The sequence below is a fragment of the Hemitrygon akajei genome, chromosome 4 (genome assembly GCF_048418815.1).
Source record: "Hemitrygon akajei chromosome 4, sHemAka1.3, whole genome shotgun sequence".
Classification (NCBI taxonomy): Eukaryota; Metazoa; Chordata; class Chondrichthyes; order Myliobatiformes; family Dasyatidae; genus Hemitrygon; species Hemitrygon akajei.
In genome coordinates this window covers 173,935,435-173,958,675 of record NC_133127.1, presented here as the reverse complement: position 1 = coordinate 173,958,675, position 23,241 = coordinate 173,935,435, and the positions used below count along the sequence as shown (strand labels likewise).

General features: G+C 43.3%; 1 protein-coding gene across 2 annotated transcripts in view; it reads right to left on the bottom strand.

Moving 5' to 3' along the window:
- relt (RELT TNF receptor) overlaps positions 1-23,160 on the bottom strand; it is a 69,640-nt gene extending 46,480 nt beyond the window's left edge. For both annotated transcript variants that reach the window (XR_012098770.1, XM_073044007.1), the window contains exons 1-4: positions 23,060-23,160; positions 14,361-14,421; positions 4,683-4,796; positions 97-275 (exon numbers count right to left, since the gene is read on the bottom strand). Coding sequence is in view for 1 of the 2 variants with exons in the window: in XM_073044007.1 (XP_072900108.1) it covers positions 97-275; positions 4,683-4,796; positions 14,361-14,405 (338 nt within the window). In the remaining variant the exon portion in view is untranslated. The remainder of the gene's footprint in view (positions 1-96; positions 276-4,682; positions 4,797-14,360; positions 14,422-23,059) is intronic.
- Positions 23,161-23,241: the final 81 nt, after the last annotated feature.

The window sequence follows — 23,241 nt, the reverse complement described above, 5'->3', positions numbered from 1 at the left end:
ATGTTACACATGCAAAAAGAGTTAACGAGGAATCTGCATCAAGCTCAAGTTTTCCAATACTAAAATTTACAAGAGGGAGACTTAGAGGTTAATTACCCTGGCAAACAGTGTCCACAGGCAGCATCTGTCACTGGTGTTCCCAGACGGATATACGTCTTCCTCAAGCTCGCACAGTCCGTGTGGGTTTTACAGGACCCGAAACCATAGCTGTCTTTAAAAGTGCCCTGTGCACAGGTTCTGCAGCTCTTTTCAAAACCTTTTCCGTAACCACATTCCTAACAGAAACAGCTTCTATTTTAGTAGAGTAAAATTTTCCCAGATTGTCCCCAAGCAGATACATGCTTTTTATTACCACACGGTTAAGATTAAGACAAGATGATGATGATCATAAAGTGCAGAATCAATTAGGATTTCACTGTATTTGCTATAATTACCGAAACAATCTCTTGAAATGATAGTTCGGCCACAAAGGGCCTGTGTACAACACAAATGATTAATCAATAGTGATAATACAATTGTGAGTAAAAGCATTTCATAACAAATTATATTGGTCATTCAAGCATTTCAACCAAAGCCATCTGTCTACTCCAATTACATTTAATCTTATCTATTGTTCCTGTTGATTGATCAGTCAATAGTCAAATTATTAATGATTCGCCATTACAACAATTGGGAAACTATGCTAGGATTTGCTTTAATATGATGTGGTAGTGCGCTGAAACAGACCAAGGGTGTAATGTTTGCTCTGGGCAATGTGGTTTAAGGAGCGTTATTGAACTGGGAACCATTTAGAATCAATCTCAAAATCCCAATTCTCATTTCCATAAGGTCACCTAGCAACCAAGCTGGAATCTAGAGAGGGAGAGGGAAAACAATATATACAGGAATTTCACCAAGCCAGTTCATTTTAATGGTTTATGGGGATGTGTCTACTGCAGGAGTCTCTGCTGAATTCACTGAGCAGGACTCAAAACTTCCCCTTCCTCACCCATCCCAGGAGGACATTAACAGGAGCATTGCTGCAGCTTCCCTTCTCAGGACAGATAAAATTGCAAACACATCCTACTGATGCAAACAGGACCAGACATACACGCAAGTCCTCAGCATTACTCAGCAGAGCAGGGCAGAAGCAAGTGGGATGCCAATAATTTAAGTCCAGCTTACCAACACTGACCTGCTTGGCTTGGGCTCACTAAGTAATTAAAAGCCTCCATCTTCTCATAATCATTTCACAAATACTGGGCCCCTCTCAGGGTGCAGGCAGTGTCTTGTGGGAAAACCCAGAGCACTAGTTAGTCTGAACAATTGTCAGTGACAGAGATGAGGGAAAGGAACCCCACCTTTCTAAACTTGCCGACAATGTGGGATTGAGAGTTGTAGAGGCTTCACGATGAGTCCAGTGAGGGCAAGGATATGACAAGTGCAGCATAACGTGAATAAATGTGAAGTTATCCAAATTAGCGGGGGGAGAAAGGGAAACTAAATGGCAAAACATTGGGTAATATTGACATACAAAGAGAGCTAGGGTGACCTTTAATGTCACTCACTTAAAGCAAACATGCTGGTACAGCAAACAGTTAAGACTGCAATTGGTGTGTCGGCCTTCAATGTAAGAGCTTTTGCGTACAGGAACAAGAATTCTTATAACAATTATATGGGATACTGATATGTATTATTTGAAGGTTTGATTATCAAATGGTTCTTGGATGGAGAGCTATCATACAAAGAGAAATTAAGTAATTAAAGAGCAAACACGAGGAAATCTGCAGATGTTGGAAATTCAAACAACAACACACACAAAATGCTGGTAGAACACAGCAGGCCAGGCAGCATCTATAGGGAGAAGCGCTGTCAACATTTCGGGCCGAGACCCTTCGTCAGGACTAACCGAAAGGAAAGATAGTAAGAGATTTGAAAGTAGTGGGGGGAGGGGGAAATGCGAAATGATAGGAGAAGACCGGAGGGGGTGGGATGAAGCTCAGAGCTGGAAAGGTGATTGGCGAAAGTGATACAGAGCTGGAGAAGGGAAAGGATCATGGGACGGGAGGCCTCAGGAGAAAGAAAGGGGTGGGGGGGGGGGGGGGAAGCAACAGAGGGAGATGAAGAACAGGCAAACAACTAAATATGTCAGGGATGGGGTAAGAAGGGGAGGGGCATTAACAGAAGTTAGAGAAATCAATGTTCATGCCATCAGGTTGGAGGCTACCCAGCTGGTATATAAGGTGTTGTTCCTCCAACCTGAGTTTGGATTCATTTTGACAATAGAGGAGGCCATGGATAGACATATCAGAATGGGAATGGGATGTGGAATTAAAATGTGTGGCCACTGGGAGATCCTGCTTTTTCTGGCGGACCGAGCATAGGTGTTCCGCGAAACGGTCTCCCAGTCTGCGTCGGGTCTCACCAATATATAAAAGGCCACACCGGGAGCACCGGACGCAGTATACCACACCAGCCGACTCACAGGTGAAGTGTCGCCTCACCTGGAAGGACAGTCTGGGGCCCTGAATGGTGGTGAGGGAGGAAGTGTAAGGGCAGGTGTAGCACTTGTTCCATTTACAAGGATAAGTGCCAGGAGGGAGATTGGTGGGAAGGGATTGGGGGGACGAGTAGACAAGGGAGTAGTGTAGAGAGCGATCCCTGCGAAAAGCAGGAGGGGGTGGGGGAGAGGGAAAAATGTGTTTGGTAGTGGGATCCCGTTGGAGGTGGCAGAAGTTACAAAGAATTATATGTTGGACCTGGAGGCTGGTGGGGTGGTAAGTAAGGACAAGGGGAACCCTATCCCGAGTGGGGTGGCGGGTGGATGGGGCGAGGGCAGATGTGCGGGAAATGGGAGAGATGCGTTTGAGAGCAGAGTTGATGGTGGACAAAGGGAAGCCACTTTGTTTAAAAAGGGAAGACATCTCCTTCTTCCTGGAAAGAAAAGCCTCATCCTGACAGCAGATGCAGCGGAGACGGAGGAATTGTGAGAAGGGGATAGCCTTTTTGCAAGAGACAGGGTGGGAAGAGGAATAGTCCAGGTAGCTGTGAGAGTCTGTAGGTTTATTGTAGATATCAGTAGATAGGCCGTCTCCAGAGATGGAGACAGAAAGATCAAGAAAGGGGAGGGAGGTGTCGGAAATGGACCAGGTAAATTTGAGGGCAGGGTGAAAGTTGGAGGCAAAGTTAATGAAGTTGACGAGCTCAGCATGCGTGCAAGAGGCAGCGCCAATGTAGTCGTCGATGTAGTGAAGGAAAAGAGGGGGATGAATACCGGTATAGACTTGGAACATGTAATTAAACCTGTGTACACCAGAGGTTAGAAGAATGAACAGATCTAAATGAGTGTAGAAACACTGAAAAGCTGGTGTAGGGAATGATACCTGTGGCATACACTGATCTTTTTTATCACGGTCTGGTATGGAAATACCAATGCCCTTGAACGAAAAAGCCCAAAAAGTAGTGGATACAGCCCAGTCCATCGGGGGAAAGCCCTCCCCACCCTTGTGCACATTTATATGGAGTACTGTCCAGGAAGGCAGCATCCAGTCCATGCTCTCTTCTCACTGCTGCCATCAGGAAGGATCCGTACCACCAGGATCAGGAACAGTTCTTACCCCTCAACATCAGGCTCTTAACTCACCCCATCACCGAACTGCTCCCACAACCTATGGACTCTTCATCTCATGTTCTTGATGTTTATTGTTTATTTCTTTTTTTGTGTTTGCAGAGTTTGATGACTTTTGCACGTTGGCTGTTTGTTCTTCCTACTGGGTGTCGTCTTTCACTGATTCTATTGTGATTCTTGTATTTACTGTGAATGCCCACAAGAGGATGAATCACAGGTTTGTATATGGTGATGTATATGTACGTCGATAATAAATTTACTTTGGCAGGGAGGAGCTCCTGAGAACTGCAATCTCCATCTTAGTTCACAGCACAGGACATTTGGAATGCATCATTTAGTTGATTTTCTGATGCTGTGGACCTGCGAAGCTGCTGCAAAGTAAGTTTTTCATTGCGTCTATGCATATGACAATAAACTCAAAAGGAGAGGTTCTTTCATTCCAAAGGTGGTGAACCCATAGAATACCTGAAGGCACTGGTTTTATTTGAGGAGATCGGTAGATTTCTAAACAGGAAAGGCTTCAAGGCGGCCAGGGGATCAGAGTGGGACTTTGATACAAAGATACAGGATTGAATGATTGAACTGAACGGCCGAGCCACTCAAAAGCTGTGTGCCCTTCACCTTCCCCTTAATGTTTCTGCATTTGGAAGCTTTAATTGCATGTACGTGGCTCACATGAAGCAAATCCTGGTTAGACCACGCTTGGAATAGTGTGCTCATTTCTGGTCGTCCCATTACTGGAAGGTGGGTCCAGAGGAGATTTACCAGTGTGCTGACTGCATTAGGGAGCACATTTTATGAGGATAGGTTGAGCAAACGAGGGCTTTTCTCTATGGAGCAGAGAGATGACTTGATAAAAGTATACAAGATAAGAGGTATAGATCTAGTGGATAGCCAGAGACTATTTCCCCCAGGGTAGAAATGGCTAACACCAGGGGGCAAAGGGTATGTTAAAAAGTGGGATGAAGAGTCTGTGCTGTGCTGCAGTGGTCTATGTTCTAAAATACAGACAAAAAAAAACTAAAAGACACACATAACTAAATTAAGTTTATGTTAGAAAGAGTGAGCTTATTACCTTGTCAGGTTCTTGTCCTGGAGGACAGGGAAAGCAGGGGACACAGTGACCTCGGCTGTCCTCAAATTCCAGCTCACCGCACTGCATCATCATAATACTTTGCCATGTCAGCAGCTGTGAGAAAACAGACACGTTGTGTTAGTGACACTTAATCATTCACCCCTCACTGGGGCCCAATGAACTGTTCAGTGACGCAGCTTATAATGCAACTGAATTATAGTGTCACCTTCTGCATATGGCAGAGTAACCATTCTGTTAATCTTTGTGCGCTGAAATCCCTGTTCTCTCTCTCAGACGTTTCTCAAATATACTGGCTGGGGGCCAGGTTCAGGTTTCTCCACTGCCAGAAATCTGCTTACTCTGGGCATCTCGTGGATGTCAAAATGATGACAGCATCTTCTGTGCACTCAGTGGAAATATACTCAGTGGCTCACCTACTTGTTAATGCAAATATATAACCAGCCTATCAGGTGGCAGCAACTCACTGTACGCAAGCATGCAGACGTGGTCAAGAGGCTCAGTTGTTCCACTAAATTATCAGAATGGGGAAGAAATGTGACTGACTGTGGAATAATTGGTGGGGCCACATAGGGTGATTTGACTACCTCAAACTGCTGATCTCCTGGGATTTTCCTCACACAACAGCCTCTACAGTTTACAGAGAATGGTGTGGGCAAAATCACCTTGAAACAAGAGAGGTCGGAGGAGAATGGCCAGACCAGTTCAGGCTGAGAGAAAGGTGACAACAACTCAAATAACCACTTGTTAACAATAGTAGTGTGCAGAAGAGCATCTCTGAATGCATGACACATCAAACCTTGAAGTGGATGACCACACCAGTTTCTGCTCCTGGGCCTAATAAAGTGGCTACAAAGAGCAAATACTGGGGGGGATAAATCAGCTTTTGTTAGCGATGGAAGATGAGACTTGAACTGGAGGTGTACAAGATGATGAGAGGCATTGATTGTGTGGATAGTCAGAGGCTTTTTCCCCAGGGTTGAAATCGTTGCCACAAGAGGACACAGGTTTAAGGTGCTGGGGAGTAGGTACAGAGGAGATGTCAGGCATAAGTTTTTTACTCTGAGTGTACGGAATGGGCTGCCAGCAACAGTGGTGGAGGCAGATATGAAAAGGTCTTTTAAGAGACTTTTGGATAGGTACATGGAGCTTAGAAAAATAGATGGCTATAGGTGAGCCTAGTAATTTCTGAGGTAGAGACATGTTCAGCACAACCTTGTGGGCCAAAGGGCCTGTATTGTGCTGTAGGTTTTCTATGTTTCTATTTCATAACACTTGATAATAAACAAAGACAATTAGCCCATAGTGTAGAGCTAACAGCCACTGATGGTAACCAGAGTTCAATATTATTTGGATGGATCCACAATTGACCTTGAACTGTGGAGCTCATTAGGCCAGGTCAGCATGCAGCTGAGTGTCAACAGCCTGCTCCTCGATCTGGAATCACCCATCACCCAGACCTGGGCGATGAATCTCAACGGAGGGTCAGGCAGCATTTGGGGGGGGGGGGGGGGGGGGGAAGAAACTGTGAACATTTCGGGGTCAAAACCCTCCATCAGGGAGGAGTGAGGAGAGGCAAGGGTCAGCAGAGAGAAGCAGAGTGCTAAGAAAGGACTCCAAAGTGATTGGTGGACTGAGGAGGGTTTATAGGGGTGTGTGTGTAGACAGATAGATAGGGTGCCCAAGACTTTTCACAGTTCTGCGTATAATCTTTGCACTAACCAAATAACACTTAATGCTACTGAGCTATTACAAAGCTATGTACCCTTATTTGTTTACTCTTCCTATTTAATCAGAAGTCTTAGACCCAAGGCTTTTGTACAGTACTGCACATGGTACAAGTGCACTAAGAATATGCTGACTTCTACAATAAACCACAGAACATCACATGAATATATTAATGAGTTGATGCCAGATTTAAGTTAACAGAAATAAGAACTTTAATAGGCTGCATTACTATGATATGGTGGGGGGAGGGGTGCTACAGCACAGGATCAAAAGAAGCTACAGAAAGTTGTAAAATCAAGTCCACTCCATCTTGGGTACTCGCCTCCATAGAATTCAAGATATCTTCAAGGATGGTACCTCGGAAAGATGGTGTCCATTATTAAGAACCCCCATCACCCAGAGCATGCCCTCTTCTCATTGCTATCATCAGGTAGGAGGTACAGAAGCCCAAAAACAATTCAGCAACAGCTTCTTCCCCTCTGCCATCCAATTTGTGAAAGGAATTGAACCCGTGAGAACTACCTCACTTCTTTTAAATATTATTTCTGTTTTCCACTATTTTTAAATCTAACTATTTAATATGTACTTAACGCAATTGATTTACTATTTTTTCTTTGTCTATTATCATGTATTGCATTGAACTGCTGTTGCTAAGTAAACAAATTTCATGACACGTGCCGATGATAAACCCGATTCTGGTCTTTAGCACAACTCATCCTTGCCAACCAAGATCTCCTTCAGAGTTCATCCCATTTTCCAGTATTTGCCCCATATCCATCTAAAACACGGTTTCCCAGCCGGGGTCTGTGGCCCTTCGGTTAATGGTAGTGAAGAAGAATATCCCTCAACTCGGCAGTGGAGTTCTCAGGGCACCGTCATGACAGTGTTTCTGTCGCAAGCTATTCTTGTTTTTATGAGGCCGAGTTGCTAGCTCGACACTCTTAATGGTAGAGGTCCACAGTATTAAAAAAAAAGTTTGAGATCCCCTGCTCAAAAACTTTTCTAAGCCTGAAGCTGGTGAAATGTCTTTTAAAAATGTTGCATTTGTACCTGCCTCTACCACTTTCTCTGACAGCTCGTTCCATATACTTACCACCCACTGTGTGAAACTCTTCCCCCTTTAATAGCCAGTACGTTCAATTCTAAAAGCTTACATTAAAATGGAAGAGTGCTGCTTAGTTCTTCCGAGGCTGTTAACAGTTATTGTTATATATTAATTACAACAGAAAAAGAAAATTGGAATATTTGAAAGATTAAAGTTGCTTCAGTTGTTCTCCCCATAATTTAACACTACCTCTAATTATTTTCTTGGTGGCTTCAGAATTGATAAATTGTGAAAGTGTAGCTTTTTTCCAACCCATACTATAATTCACAACATACTGCTGACTTTAGGATTATACACGAAACCAATGTTCTATTACTTTTCCTTTCAGAGTTTCTCCACCACCAATCCTCCTTCAATAAACAGCCAAAGATGGCCCCAGTGGAATCTCTCTCCCACATCAATTGTCTTCTTCAAGCTTCCTAATTACCACAAAAAGTTAAGATCAGTACCTCAGACCATGCTTCTGCCTCAGCATCTTTTGACATCAAACCCTTTGCTCATGCAAATTTATAATTGTTACTGAAAGACATCTCATTAAAATTCCTGTGATAGCAAGGAATGATGAAGGTACATAAAAAAATTCAGAACCAGGCTTATTATTACCCACATAGGCTGTGAATTTTTGTTTTGTGGCAGCAGTACGGTGCAATACAATAACTATATTTTATATTTCTTATTGTTACAATAAATAAAACATAAATTAGTACAAAAATAAAGTAAGATTGTGAGGTAGTGTTCATAGGCTCATGGAGGGACTGTTCAGAAATCTGATGGCAGAGGGGGAAGAAATTGTTCCTAAAATGTTGAGTATGTTACCTTCTTCCTGATGATAGTAATGAGAAGAAGGCATGTCCTGGGTGGTGAGGGTCCTTAATGTTAGATACCGCCTTCTTGAGGTAGCACCTATTGAAGATTACCTTACACTTCAGTGGCCAGCACTCAAACACCTCATCACATCAGGTGAGCTATGTCAACAGTGTAGTTCACCTATTCCTTCAAACTTCTGGCTGAGAGTCAGAGTTAACCCTGCTATTATACTGAAGGCAGACTTCAAATGCATTGGGATCAGACAGTGTAACATAGATGGTCCAAGACCAGCTGTATTTGATTAGGCCAGACAGTGATCATACTTGCCTCCCTTTCATTGGTGGCAATTTCAAATCCTGGTGCCTCCTCGTTGTTCCTGAGAAATACCTGATGCAAATTTGTGGGCACTGGCTCTTCAATGATTCCACATCCAGTAAGACTGTTCTGGGATGAGATATGATGAAATTACAGGGACATAATACAGTCGGCCCTCCTTATCTGCGGGGTATTGGTTCCGGGACCCTTCACGGATACCAAAATTCACGGAAGCTCAAGTCCCTTATTCAACCTATCTCAATCCTGTGGACCTTAGGACCCAGCGGAACCCTAGACCTTACTTAACCTGTCCCAGTGCAGTGGACATTAAGATCCAGCGCCAGAACTCTGAATGCACAGTGTTTCTGTTCACGAAAATAATCACGATTGAAAATAAAGTGGAAATTAAAAAAAGCGATCGGAAAGAGGTGAAACAACATAGGTCATTGGAAAAGCGTTAGGCTACGTCGGTCAAAGATGGGAACAATTTTAAAAGATAAAGTGAGAAGGCTCTGCCCCCAATGAAAGCTACAATTATTACTAAGCAACGCAGTGGTTTAATTATTGGGTATTGGGGTTTTGGGTTTTTGATTCTCCACATCAACCCGGCCGGATGGAGAGTGCACTCCATAGCGATCTGTCACGAGTTTGAACTCGGGAACTTCCCGAGCCCGGCGCCAAAACATACATTCTTAAGCGTTTTATATGCATAGAAAGGTAAAATATATACAATATTCTAAGACAAACATTTGACTAACTGACACTAAATAATACTGGATGTACCTGTTCCAACTTACTTAGTAAGAGAACTTCCAATTTTTTTTATCCCGATGCACGACAACCCAAACACACCCTCCTGTATACTTTAAATCATCTCCAGATTACTTATAATACCTAATACAATGTAAATGCTTTGTAAAATGGTTGTTATACTGCATTGTTTAGGGAATAATGACAAGAAAAAAAAAGTCTGTACATGCTCGAACAACAAGTGCTGGAAGGTAGAGAAGGTTAGGACTATTTCCTGAAGCTTAGGAGAAGGAATGCACATTTGACAGAGGTATACAAGGTTTGAGTATAGGAAAGGAAACTGCAAGCAGGCTTTCACCCCACTGAGGTTGGTGAGACTAGAACTAGAGGTTAAGGGTGAAAAGTAAAGTACACAAAGGGAATACGAGGGGTAATTCCTTCACTCAGCTCAGGTTGCAGGTCTTGTTTGGGTATCTGAAGGGGCTGCTCGGGATCTGGTTGTACTTCAGCCCCACACTCCTGGTATACAGGCACCCAGTACGGGTCTCGGGGAGGATCTACTGGGGGGCTTGCTCCTGGACCTTGGCCATGCACGGGTCTAGGCAGCGGAAAGCCGAGGGCTCTGCCAGGCCTGACTATGCCCAGCTGTCCTTGAGGAGAGAGCACTCAGTCACAATAGGTACAGAGGGGGATTTCCGGGAGCAGTGCCTCCTCTCCCCCCCCCCACCAGGGAACTGACTGTTTTATAGACAGTGATAATCATATTTTAACTTGAATTTATTCACTGTCTTGTAAATACTGAATGTTTGTACTTGGTGTATGTGTTATGTAAATAAACTTTTATAGTTTTGTAAAAAAAAACTTCCAGCAGAAATAGTGGATGCAGGTTCAATTTAAGAGAAATTTGGATAGGTGCACGAATGGGAGGGATATGATCTGGATGTAGACTGATGGACTAGGCAGTGTAACAGTTCAACACAGACTAGATGGGCTGAAGGGACTGTTTCTGTGCTGTAGTGTTTTATAACTCTAACTTCAGACCCACAATAAGGTCAACACCTTTCTGGCTCCAATCTGGAATGTCAGCTTGTTACTACCACAACCTTCGGGGAAAATAGGGATGGGCAAGGAATGCTAGTCCTGCCTTAAAAGAAAATGCATGCACTTGGAAATTAAAACTACCCCATGTTAAAACACCATAGAGTTGGTGGTAATAATAAAAAAATATCAGAAGCAAATCCAGAGCAGCTAGTTAGATATCAAAACATTACAAATAAGAATTACTAATTCATATGATACAACTGGTGTAAAGTTTGCTCATGCAAAAGATTTTCAGAAATAATTGCCTGAGAGCACTATAGACCACAAGAAATCTAGTCAACAGTAAATTATGTTGCAAAACAGAGAAAGTAAACAGTATAGGGTCTTTGGCCCACGGTCTTGTGCTGACTCTTGAAAAGATTAGCTTTATTTGTCATATGTATATCAAAACATACAGCAAAATGAATCATTTGCGTCAGTGATCAACATGATCACAGTATGTACTGGGGACAGTCGATGAGTGTCACGATGATTTCATTGGCAACATAGCACGCCTACAACTTACCACCCCTAACCCACATCTTCGGAATGTGGGAGGAAACCAGAGCACCCAGAAGAAACCCACAGGGTCACAGGGAAAAGGTACAAAGTCCTTACAGACAGTGCCCAGAATTGTTAAAACATTATGCTGATTGCTACGTTGCCACATCAACTCTTAACCCGGTCCAAGATCAATCTAAACTTTGCCATAGATGGTCCCCTGCCTGGCTGTGAGAGGAGGGTTGGTCACGGGCTACAAAAATGCCAGAGGCTGCAAAGACCTCACCCCTGTGAGAAGAAAAACCCTCGCCTAGAAGACGCATGAAGTTGTGCGGTGAAAGCAGAAGCCACAGGGCCAATCAACCTTCAGCTCAGGACTGAGGACCGTGGCAAGCTGCTGTCACTGGCCCATGTCCCATTAATGGAGATGGGTTTAAGATGATGCACATGGATGAAAGAAAAATGGAGGGTTATGGGGTAGTGTGGGTTTAGTACTTTTTTAAAGGATTATATGAGTCGGCACAACATGAAGGGCTGAAGGGCCTGTACTGTGCTGTAGTGTTCTATGGCTCTATGATCAATCGAACCCTTCACTCCCACAAAGCCCACCACTCTTCATCCATGTGTCCTAGAGTTTCTGAAATGTTCACTGTGTTGCCCTTAAGGCATTCGTTTAGTTTATTATATTTTCGCTTTAGTAATTCGTTTGTAATCGTTTTCTAGTTAAAGTTAAGGTTGTTGAAAGTAAATTTGTTGTCTATGATATATCGCGGCATGCGATGACATCACACCCGGTTTCGCTGCGTCCTGTGGGAAAATACCGGTTTGGAGAAACGGGAAGGAGGGGGCTTGTGTGTGCAGGATCAGCGGGAGAAAGGTTTTCTTTCTACGCACTAGAAACATCATAGGAGCAACGCCGTAAGTTCATAAGATAATCGATATGTTGAAGTAAAAATGTTAACGCTGATTCTGTTAAAAGTAATGACGGTTGATAAAGTTTATGTTCTTTGTTATTCAAAGAGTTGCGGATAGTTTGTGTTGAAGTGTATTTAAAGCAGTTGATGGCGTAGGTAGATCCTGACTGTATGTTGTACTTTAATGTAATGTAGTTTGTTGTAGTTTTATTTTTGCAAGTATTTATGATGTAAATGTGATGCCAAAGAGGAAACAAATACTGTATATATTTTGTATTGTTTTATCAACAGTTTTCACCATACGTTAATGTGGAACAGTGAACAGTAAACGGTTAATCTTACTGGGATTGCGCCTCATTGACTACGGTTTATACTGCGTGTTTAGTTCAGAGGTTTTACACCTGTGTGGGAACACTACATTCACTGAATTTTGATTCTTCAGGGCTGAACAACATAGATAGATAATTGGGGAGTTTTGCTGAAAGTGTTACCGGAATGATATTAGCAAATATTTGAATTACTTCAGTGGGTCTAAAACTGAACAGGCACAGTCTCATTCTGCACTTAGTAGTAGAGAGTGAATCCACAACATCAGAAACACAAGAGATTCTGCAGATGCTGGAAATCCAGAGTAACACAAGCAAAGTGCTGGAGGAACTCAGCAGGTCAGGCAGCATCTGTGGAAAGGAATAAACAGCCAATATTTCAGGCCAAGACCCAATATGTTTATTCCCCTGCCTGGCCTGCTGAGTTCCTCCAGCATTTTGGGTGTTTTTCCATGCCGTCAGAGTGGGGTTGGATGGAAACAAAATAAATCTGGATACAATTTTGCTCCAGTGATTTAGTTGACAAGTCCCACCCCAACCACACAACCCCCCCTTCCATGATCTCGGAAAATCACCATCTGTGAGAGAGTTCACAGCAATGCCACAAGCTGTTGGAAATGTTAATCCCATTGCTTCAGAACAATTCCAGAAAGCTTAGTGTTTCTATAAGGCTCTTGAATGCAACTGTCTAGATTGATCCTGTTGATAATTCTTAAAAAGGGAAGAGCTGTTGGGAAAACAGTCCACGTAATGGAGACTCACTCAGAGCAACAATGTCAGCAAATAATGAACAGCAGGTGCTTGCTTTGTACAAGTCTGGTATTTACAAGTGAAGTCTAACTAAAAGACCAAGAGCATATTTGCATCTGATGAAGCAGAAACAATTGAGATTTTTATTTTTTAAAAGGCAAAAAGGACAGAACTTCAATCATGACTTTTCCTTTATCCTGGTTTTGGACCTGTCGAGAGCAGACAACATTGTTAAAGAGATCAGCTTTATTGCCACGTGTACATCGAAACATTGTGGAATGTGTCATATGCGTCAACGTTGGCGATGTGCTGAGGGCACTCCGCAAATGTTGTCACACTTCGGGCACCAACATAGCATGACCATAACTCACTAACCCAAACCTTATGTCTTCTTTTGGAATGAGGAGAAACCAAGGCACCTGGAAGAGATCCAGGTGGAGAAAATATAAAGGGATAATGTATAAACTCTCTACAAATAGTGGCAAGAATCAAACCCCCAGTCAGTTATGACTGGCGCTGTGAAGCGATTGCACTAACTGCTACATCACTGTGTCATCCTATTTTCATATAATCCTCCCTCTTCAAATTTACCAGAAACACAGACAGAGCTAGCAGTTGTTCTTTTAATACTTCTCTGCTTTTTAACTTAACTCACAATAAATCCAATTTGCTCATGGATGTGCTCACAAAATTTAAAGTTCTTATTTCTTTCTGTTCAAATTCTTACCTAGAAGGTACTGGGACCTTCATCAACCATTCAAAAATTCTACAATGCAACACAACTGACCTGTTGTGCAACTTCACTCATCTGATCCACGAAGGTTTCAGACTTAGCTCTAATCTTCACTCTCCTCCTTTAAAAAGCCCCGATGGAGTTCACACCTTAGTCCAATACGAGAGAACTGCTACGTGTCAATTTTCGTCCATTACATTCCCATAAAGTACTTGGGCAGGTTTTCTACAATCAGGACACTCCTTACTTGCACGATGTTGATACAAAGTCTTTGTCTAAATTTGTCACAGAATAGTACATGTAAGGGCTCTCTCGCTGGGCTTCAGATGAGGGAAAGATTGGCTTCCAACAGTTCCAAACCATTAATATACCTGCAAGCATGCTTCACCCTGTGAAGCACAAACATCTCCACAAACATTTGGCCAAACTGATGGAAAAATGAATTCATTTTTCCATATGTGCAGTTGGGTTTGTTCTTCCTTTCCCCTGCCCCATGCTCAAAACACGAGTGATCCATTTCTGTCTGCAGTAAAGGAAGATTCTGCATAGCTTTTATACTATTTGGGATGAACATCGTGAAATAGCCAAAACTCAGAACCCTTTATCATCCAAGTGTCTCTAAAATACTCGACTGAAAAAGATGGTACTCACAGTGATGTAACAAAATAATGTGCAACTTGGAGGTTTACTCTTCATCTTCAATGATTCAGACCTGAGAGAGAAAGACAAGAGACAATCAGTATCAAACCTCATGCAGAAATAATATGGAAAAGGGTTCCTCAGGTACAGGCGTGGATGAGCCTTACAATGGATAGTTACACTATTCACCAATGGGAGCTACTGAGTCTTTGGATAAGCTTAAAGCCTTTGCAGCACATGCCTCAACCCCTTTCCAGTAAGTTGGGCACAGATTCACAGGGTATACAGCTAAGGAGAAGAGATTTTAAAAAAAGCTGTGGATTAATGATTGGCCTGTTTTGTCTATTGCAGCTCCTCTTCAAGTGTCCTTGCTGTCACACTGCAGTAATTCTACCAACTTCATTGGTCATTTCCCCTGCTTTCAGCTGAGGTTTCTCTCCACCTGTCCCTTCCCAGTTGTGAACACTTTTAATAGATTCTTGTTCGGCACTGGAAATTAACAGCTTCTCCACAAAAAACTGTAGTGCAATGAATCACCGAGTGTAACTACCTACCTTGATATTCAGTGGTAGAGTACTCATCATCAACATCCTAGGGGGTTTTACCACGGACAGGAACTTAAATGGATCAGCTACACAAATACTGTGGCTACAAGGACAGATCAAACACTCGATATCCTGCAGGGAGTGATTCACACCCTAACACATTAACTAGCACAAGGTACGAGGCAGCAATATGATAGAATAGCCTTCACTTGCCTGGAGGAGTGTGGTACTGACAACTCTCAGAAAGCCCGACACTATCCAGGACGAAGTGGCCTGCTTCTCGGGCAACAGCTACGGCTCACCACCACCCGCAGTGGACATCAGAAACAAAATGCACTGGCCAGGTTACTCGAACAGAGCTGCCAAACAATGTTCCCTCTAACTTTTAGTAGTCAGTGTACACAAAAATCTTATATTGTGCAAATTTTTTTCCTGTGACAAAAGTATGTGTGTGCTGAATGCACGTCACAGTTTATGTAGGTTTACAAAATATTTGACATAAAACTGCACAGAGCAACAAAATAACATACATATTCTGTTAACTAGTCAACAGAAACATTTGGCTAAAAGATTATTTTCACTAAGTATAATTATTAATTACTACATTATTTTAGGTAACTAACCTTGTGTGCACACATTAATTTCCTTTCTGCGCTGGTTGAAAAACGTGTGCGCGCGCACACGTGCACAGCTTAGAGGGAACATAGCTGCCAAACCCCTGGCCTCCAGCACCATGAAGGAGCTCGACACAGGTTCCTCAAGTTACACACTATCCTGACTTGGAAGAATGTCATGGGCCAGTCATCACTGCCAAATCTAAATTCTGAAACTTCTTGTACCTTTGCCTGATAGTTAGTTCTGGGTAGCCACTGACCACCACATCCTAAGGTCAGCAGGGATGGCCAATAAACTCTGGACTGACCAGCGATACTCAGGTCCTTAATTTTAAAAACATACAGTTATATAAAAAAAAACATTGAGAGAGAAGGCACACACAAAAAAAAATCTCGAACTCCAACAGGAGTATCACATTTACAGCTTTGGTTTAATCCCAGCCTGGAAGCCTTTCATTGCTGGTTACAATTACACCAAGTGAAACACATACAGGAAGGTGGGGTGCTTTAGCAGGGGCACCACCCTCGTTAATTTACCATCTAGGTGGCTCTGTAAACATTGGGATTGCCTCACCTAAAGGTTCTTCTCTTTTATCTAATCTACAACCAACAAGCATCTGCAAGAAGCAGCAGATTGTATGATTTGTTGGTGGAACAGAAATGGAGATACAGACTACAGATTTAGGAATTTGGAGCAACAACAAAAAAAATCTGCCGGAGGAGCTCAGCAGGTTGAGCAGCACCTGCAGGGATTTGTGGCGAAGGACTTGTTGATATTTTGGCTCACAACCCCGCGTCAGGAGAAGCTGAAAATAGAAGTGCTGAAAACCTGAAAAAAGACAGAAGATGCTGGAAACAGTCAGCAAGGTAGACAGTATCTGTGTGAAAGAAACAGTTGGTGTTTCTGGTTGAAGAACTTCCATCAGAACTTGGTGTGTGAGCAAATAGGTCAGGTTTAGTTGAGGGGTTGGAACAGATGTGTAGGGCAGATGGAATGTCTCTGCTCGAGTTAAGCCCAGGCTTCCCAACTGATCCAGTTTATAGAGTCATTGAGCTAGTAATGAATATAGTTAGAGAAAGAAAAATACACCATTAAGGACATAAAGCTATCATTGAAACACAAAACCAGAAGGAGAATATTGGTAATACTCAACCAATCTGGCTGCGTGTGTGGAGAAGAACTGTTGATATTAGATATGGACAACCTTCCAGCAGATTTGACCAGTGCTGGTACAGGCACGAAAAGACGAGCTCAGAGCAAACTGTGGTAGGAACTCAAGCCGCATCAGACAGAAATTGTTGATGTTTTGTGTTAAGATCCTGCATCAGGACTGAAAAGTTTGTGATCTGAGTGCAAAGTGCTCGGCAGAAGAGGTGGCGTAGTTTTCCAATCTTGCGGTGGCCTTTGCTGGAACAGTGCAGGTGGACACAGATGGCTCAGAGTGGGAGTGGGATACAATGTTAAAGCAAAAGGCAACTGGAAGCTCAGGATCAACTCTACAGACTGAATGGATGCATCTGCAAGGTGGTCACTCAATCTTCACTTGGTTTACCCAACAGAAGAGGCAGCTTTGTGACCACCAGTACACCGGATTAGCAAAGGACAAGTGATTTGCTGCTTCACCTCAAAAGACTGTTTGGATTCTTGAATGGCGGGAAGAGACGAGCTAAAATAGAGTTCTGCATCTCTTGAGGCTGTATGGCAAGTTGCTGTTTGAAGAGGAATGGTTGAGCTAGAAGGGCAGGAATCATGGAGGAAATGATCCCTTTGGATACCAACAAACTGCCCCCCACCCACAAAACATTGTATACACACACACACAAATTCTGTGACAGCATATTTGTGTACGGATTCTTTAATTCTGCAAAGACAGATTTCATAACCTCAAGCAGTCATAAGGCAGGGGTCATCTGTACTGCAAGGAACAAGGAGAGGAAGTTTTGTCTGGTGGTAGAATCACAGTGAAGGTGCCAGAAATTGAGAAAGATGATCTGTTGAGTGCAGAAACTGGTGGGATTCTGCACTGGCAAGACCACCGCACTCAGGGGTAGAAACTACACCCTGCATAACGAAATCTCTCCTTCTTTCAGTACCAAATGCCAGCCCATTAGCCCAAGATCACGCCCTCAGTTTTGGATTATCGACACTGTACTTGATCTGGTATTGGGAAATGAACCTGGTCGGGTGTCAGATCTCTCAGTGGGAGAGCATTTTGGAGATAGTGATCACAATTTATTTCCTTTACCATAGCATTGGAGAGGGATAGGAACAGATAAGTTAGGAAAGCATTTAATTGGAGTAAGGGGAAATATCAGGCAGGAACTTGGAAGCATAAATTGGGAACAGATGGTCTCAGGGAAGCATATGGCAGAAATGTGGTAAATGTTCAGGGGATATTTGGGTGAAGTTCTGCATAGGTATGTTCCAATGAGACAGGGAAAGTATGGTACAGTACAGGAAGCATGGTGTACAAAGGCTGTTGAAAATCTAGTCAAGAAGTTTACGAAAGGTTAAAAAAAAACTAGGTAATGATAGAGATCTAGAAGATTATAAGGCTAGCAGGAAGGAGCTTAAGAATGAAATTAGGAGAGCCAGAAGGGGCGATGAGAAAGCCTTGGTGGACAGGATTAAGGAAAACCCCAAGGCATTCTATAAGTATGTGAAGAGCAAGAGGGATGCAACCTGAGAGAATAGGACCAATCAAGTGTGACAGTGGAAGTGTGTATGGAACTGGAGGAGATAGCGGGGGTACTTAATGAATGTTTTGCTTCAGTATTCACTACAGAAACGATCTTGGCAATTGTAGGGATGACTTACAGTGGACTGAAAAGCTTGAGAATGTAGATATTAAGAAAGAGGATGCGCTGGAGCTTTTGGAAAGCATCAGGTTGGATAAGTCACCAGGACCGGACGAGATATACACCAGGCTACTGTGGGAGGCGAGGGAGGAGATTGCTGAACCTCTGGCAATGATCTTTGCATCTTCAATAGAGATGGGAGAGGTTCCGAAGGATTAGCGGGTTGCAGATGTTGTTCCATTATTCAAGAAAGGGAACAGAGATAGGCCAGGAAATTACAGACCAGTAAGTCTTACTTCAGTGGTTGCTAAGTTGATGGAGAAGATCCTGAGAGGCAGAATTTATTAACATTTGGAGAGGCATAAAATGATTAGGAATAGTGAGCACGGCTTTGTCGGCAGGCCTTACGAGCCTGACTGAATTTTTTTGAGGATGTGACTAAACACATTGATGAAGGAAGAGCTGTAGATGTAGTGTATATGGATTTCAGTAAGGCATTTGATACGGTACCCCATAAGCAAGGCTTACTGAGAAAGTAATGAGGCATGGGATCCAAGGGGACATAGCTTCGTGGGCTCAGAATTGGCTTGCCCACAGAAGGCAGAGTGGTTGTAGACAGGTCATATTCTGCATGGAGGTTGGTGACCAGTGGTGTGCCTCAGGGACCTGTTTTGGGACCTCTACTCTTTGTGATTTTTTAAATAAATGACCTGGATGAGGAAGTCGAGGGATGGGTTCATAAATTTGCTGATGACAATGGTTGGGGGTGTTGTGGATAGTATGGACAGTTGTCAGTGGCTACAGTGGGACACTGACAGGATGCAAAACTGGGCTGAGAAGTGGCAGATGGAGTTCAAGACAGGTAAGTGTGAGGTGGTTCATTTTTGGTAGGTCAAATATGATGGCAGAATATAGTACCAATGGCAAGACTCTTGGCAGTGTGGAGGATCAGAGGGATCTTGGGGTCTGAGTCCATGGGACACTCAAAGCTGCTACGCAGGTTGACTCTGGTTAAGAAAGCATACAGTACATTGGCCTTCATGAACTGTGGGATTGAGTTTAGGCCAAGAGGTAATTTACAGCTCTTTAGGACCCCGTTCATACCCCACTTGGAGTACTGTGCTCAGTTCTGGTCACTTCACTATAGGGTGTGGAAACCATAGAAAGGGTGCAGAGGAGATTTACAAGGATGTTGCCTGGATTGGGGAGCATGCCTTGTGAGAATAGGTTGTGTGAACTTGGCCTTTTCTCCTTGGAGCAACGGAGGATGAGAGGTGACCTGATATAGGTGTACAAGATGATGAAAGGCATTGATCGTGTGGATAGTCAGAGGCTTTTTCCCAGGGCTGAAATGGCTATGAAGAGAGGGCACAGTTTTAAGGTGCTTGGAAGAAGGTACAGAGGAGATGTCAGGGGCAAGTTTTTTTTATTATTTAAAGTAAAGAGTGGTGAGTGCGTGGAATGAGCTGCTGACGACGGTGGTGGAGGTAGATACGATAGGGTCTTTTAAGAGACTCCTGGATAGGTACATGGTGCTTAGGAAAATAGAGGACTACATGTAACCCTAGGTAATTTCTAAAGTAAGGACATGTTCGGCACAGCATTGTGGGCCAAAGGGCCTGTATCGTGTTGTAGGTTTTCTATGTTTCTATGACACAGCAAGACCACATTTGTCCATTCTGTTAATCTCCCATTTCAATATCCCATGATATAACTTCCCCAAACCCTGTGAACAGCTGTTAAAATTGTCCTCAATAACGTACACTAAATCCTGGAGGAACTCAGCAAGTCAGACTCAATCTATGGAGAAAAATAAACATTCGACTGCTTAATCCTCTTCATGAATGTCACCTGTGCTGAGTTCCTCCAACATTTTGTACGATTTACTCTGCAGAATCTTATGTTTAAAATTCTTCTCAATTCCTATAGAAAATGTATGGAGATTGAGGTACAGTGCAGTACAAGCCCCCAGTGGACCATGCTAATAGAGCCAAAAGCTTACTGTGTTACTCCAACCCAATATTGTCTAATACTCCTTTTAACTTTTCACAATAACTGGCTGCACATCTGCTGAGGTACCTCAGCACAACTTATGGTGTTCACTCCGAGGCACATTAGGAGGGGACAGGTAATTTCAGGTCATTTGGGGCTAATGCTTCTTCCCAACTTGCAATGTCTTAAAAAGAAACTCAGGGGATATCAAGGGATAAAAAGTCTTGTAAAATAAAACTAAGTGAAGTGAGTGGGCAGTTGATAAGCAGATCCATTCAAGCATAGCATTTTGAGTGTTCTATTTGTGTGAGCTTTAAAAAGATGTGAGCGTCAATAGACTTTTCCCCAGGGAGTTAATGCACCATTTGATGCACCATAAACTATTCCATCTGGGTGCATAATGGCTTGGTATAACAACTGCTCTGTACATGACTGCAGTAATCAGCCGAGAATTGTGGACACAGCTCAGCACGTCACGGAAACCGGCCTTCCCTCTTTGGATTGTCTATACTTTGCTGTCTCAGTAAAGCAGCCAGCACCTCAACCACACCAGACATTCTCTCTTCTCCCCTCTCCCGTCAGACAGAAGATAAAAAGCCTGAAAGCAGGCTCAAGGACAGCTTTGATCCCACTGTTATCAGGCTCCAGAATGGACCTTGTGAACGCCAAGATGGATTCCTAGCCTCGCCAGGAGTCTGCACTCACATTTACCTGCACTGCACTCTTCCAGTTGCCTTTACACTTTAATCTGCATTGTTATGGTTTTACAGTATTCTAGCTCAATGCACTAGGCGATGAATTGATCTGTATAAACATCATCTTAGTAATAATAAACCAAGACATCTTGTCAAACTGTTTGACCACTTGCCACTTTCAGAAGCAAGTGCACAGATCAGAGGCTCCACAAATGGTAAGCAACAACTGTAGGGTCTAGATTATACATGTTTCAAGACCAGATGGGTAAATCAGCTCATGTTCTGGTGTATAATATTGTTTTTGAGTCATAGATATAGTCAAACTCCATGAAGACAGAACAGATCAAATCATTACACAGTGGATTGAGCTGGACTAAGGTAAAACAATAACAAAGCAGAGTAAAGTGTAAAAGCTGCTGAAATAGTCCAGTGCAGGTAAGCAATAAAGTGCAAGATCATAACAAGGTGGACTGTGAGGCCAAGGGTCCACTTTATCACAGGATTGGCACACCCACCCACATTAATTCCATCTTCCAACACTTGGCCTGTAGTGTTTGATGCTCAGGTGATTTTTGATCTTTAATTCATTTAAATGTTGATGACTAGAACAGATAAATACGGCCATTATCCAGAGAAGTATTCATAAATTTAGTGGAATTGGAGCTGAGTGAGGATAATCATGGGAAGTTGTTTGGGGGAGGTGGGGTGGTGGAAGAGATGTGCTTGTTTAGTGGACGGTCTGGTGGCCTCACTACAACTCGCCTTGATGTTTAACATACAATAGTGCAATCTAGGTATGTGGACATCATAACAATATAAGTACCAGACCCCTAGAGTGAAAAGAAGGACCTACTTGGATGGGCTGATACAAACTAAACTCAATTTTCCCTTTTGGTCTGAACTCATCCTTACACTGATGCAGTCGTTAGCTTCGTGCCTTACATACCTATTTTGGTTTCGCATAAATCATTTAATAGTCAGTGAGAAAGCCGTTCTATTTTTAGTACGGATAACAAAAGGTATCAACGATGCATATCCTATAGCCGTCTTCACAAAACGCATGGGGACCCATATCAAGCGATTTCCCTGAAACCAGGGTCACAGAAAAATCACTTTGTTCGCCTCCCCGAAACCAAAGGCAACAACCCTCCTCACAGACAAACTGGCCATTTATCACCTTTCGAGTAACCTGGTGCTTACAAATCGGCATCACAAACTGTCTCCGCTCGCAACACGAAGTGACCGCTTTTATCTTCCCGGGTAAAATTTCACCCGGCAATTCCCAGATAAAATTACTGATGAACCCCTCCCCCGTTAAGTAATTAGATTTTTCTCTTCCCCCCGCCCCCCTGCACTGGAGATCACCGAGAAGTTTCCCAACCATAAGAGCTGCAACGCTGGATCGGACATTCCTCGTGTCCTCAACCGAGTAAAGCTAAACACTTGTAACAAAGACTGGCGCAACTAAAGCGAGGAAAAGACTTCCTCTCGAGGAAGTCACACTTCACATTGTAACCCGGCAAGAGCACAAAGCAACTCCGCTTTCCTGCATTTCTGGTAAATCCCATTTAGATAGCTTACTAACAGGAAACAATCTAATTCTCTTCACCCAATCAGTCAGATAACCAATTATCAAAATATTGGGATTCAAGGATTAGAAGTAGCAGTACACGTTTTCAGCCGATACCGTGTCCAAAGATCGCTAAAATAGTTCTGATATCCAAAAAAGTAAAATGTAAATTTTCTGATAGTTGATATCTGTGAGGGTAAGAAACGTAAATGTATCCGGATATTGAAAGATTTGTTATGATGAGCAAAATAAAATAGTTCTGACCCAGATCTCCCTTCCCAAGGGGCTGAACAGGGTCCCAGGTACAAGCTAAACAAGACTAGACTCTTAAGGTGGGCGAGAGTCTGGGCAGGGGAAACAGGGTCCTGCCCCCTTCGACCTCTCGGGGAGGAAAGAGACGGGGTTACTCGCAATTCAGCTCACTTCCCCCGGCAACTTCATTCATTGCGATAACGAGGAAGAAAGGTTACTTCAGTGAGTTCTAAACCGCACTCACCTCGGCTGCTGGTCACTGAGCGCGCCGCTGATGCTTCCTCCCGCTAGCCGTCCGCTGAGCCCCGGCGACCAGACCCGCTCCCCTCGTCTGCCGGCGCCGGCTCGCCAACCCGCGTTGAAAAGACACGCGCCGGGGGCGGCTGGTGACGTCACTCCGGGACCGTCCCCCGTTTTCCCATCAGC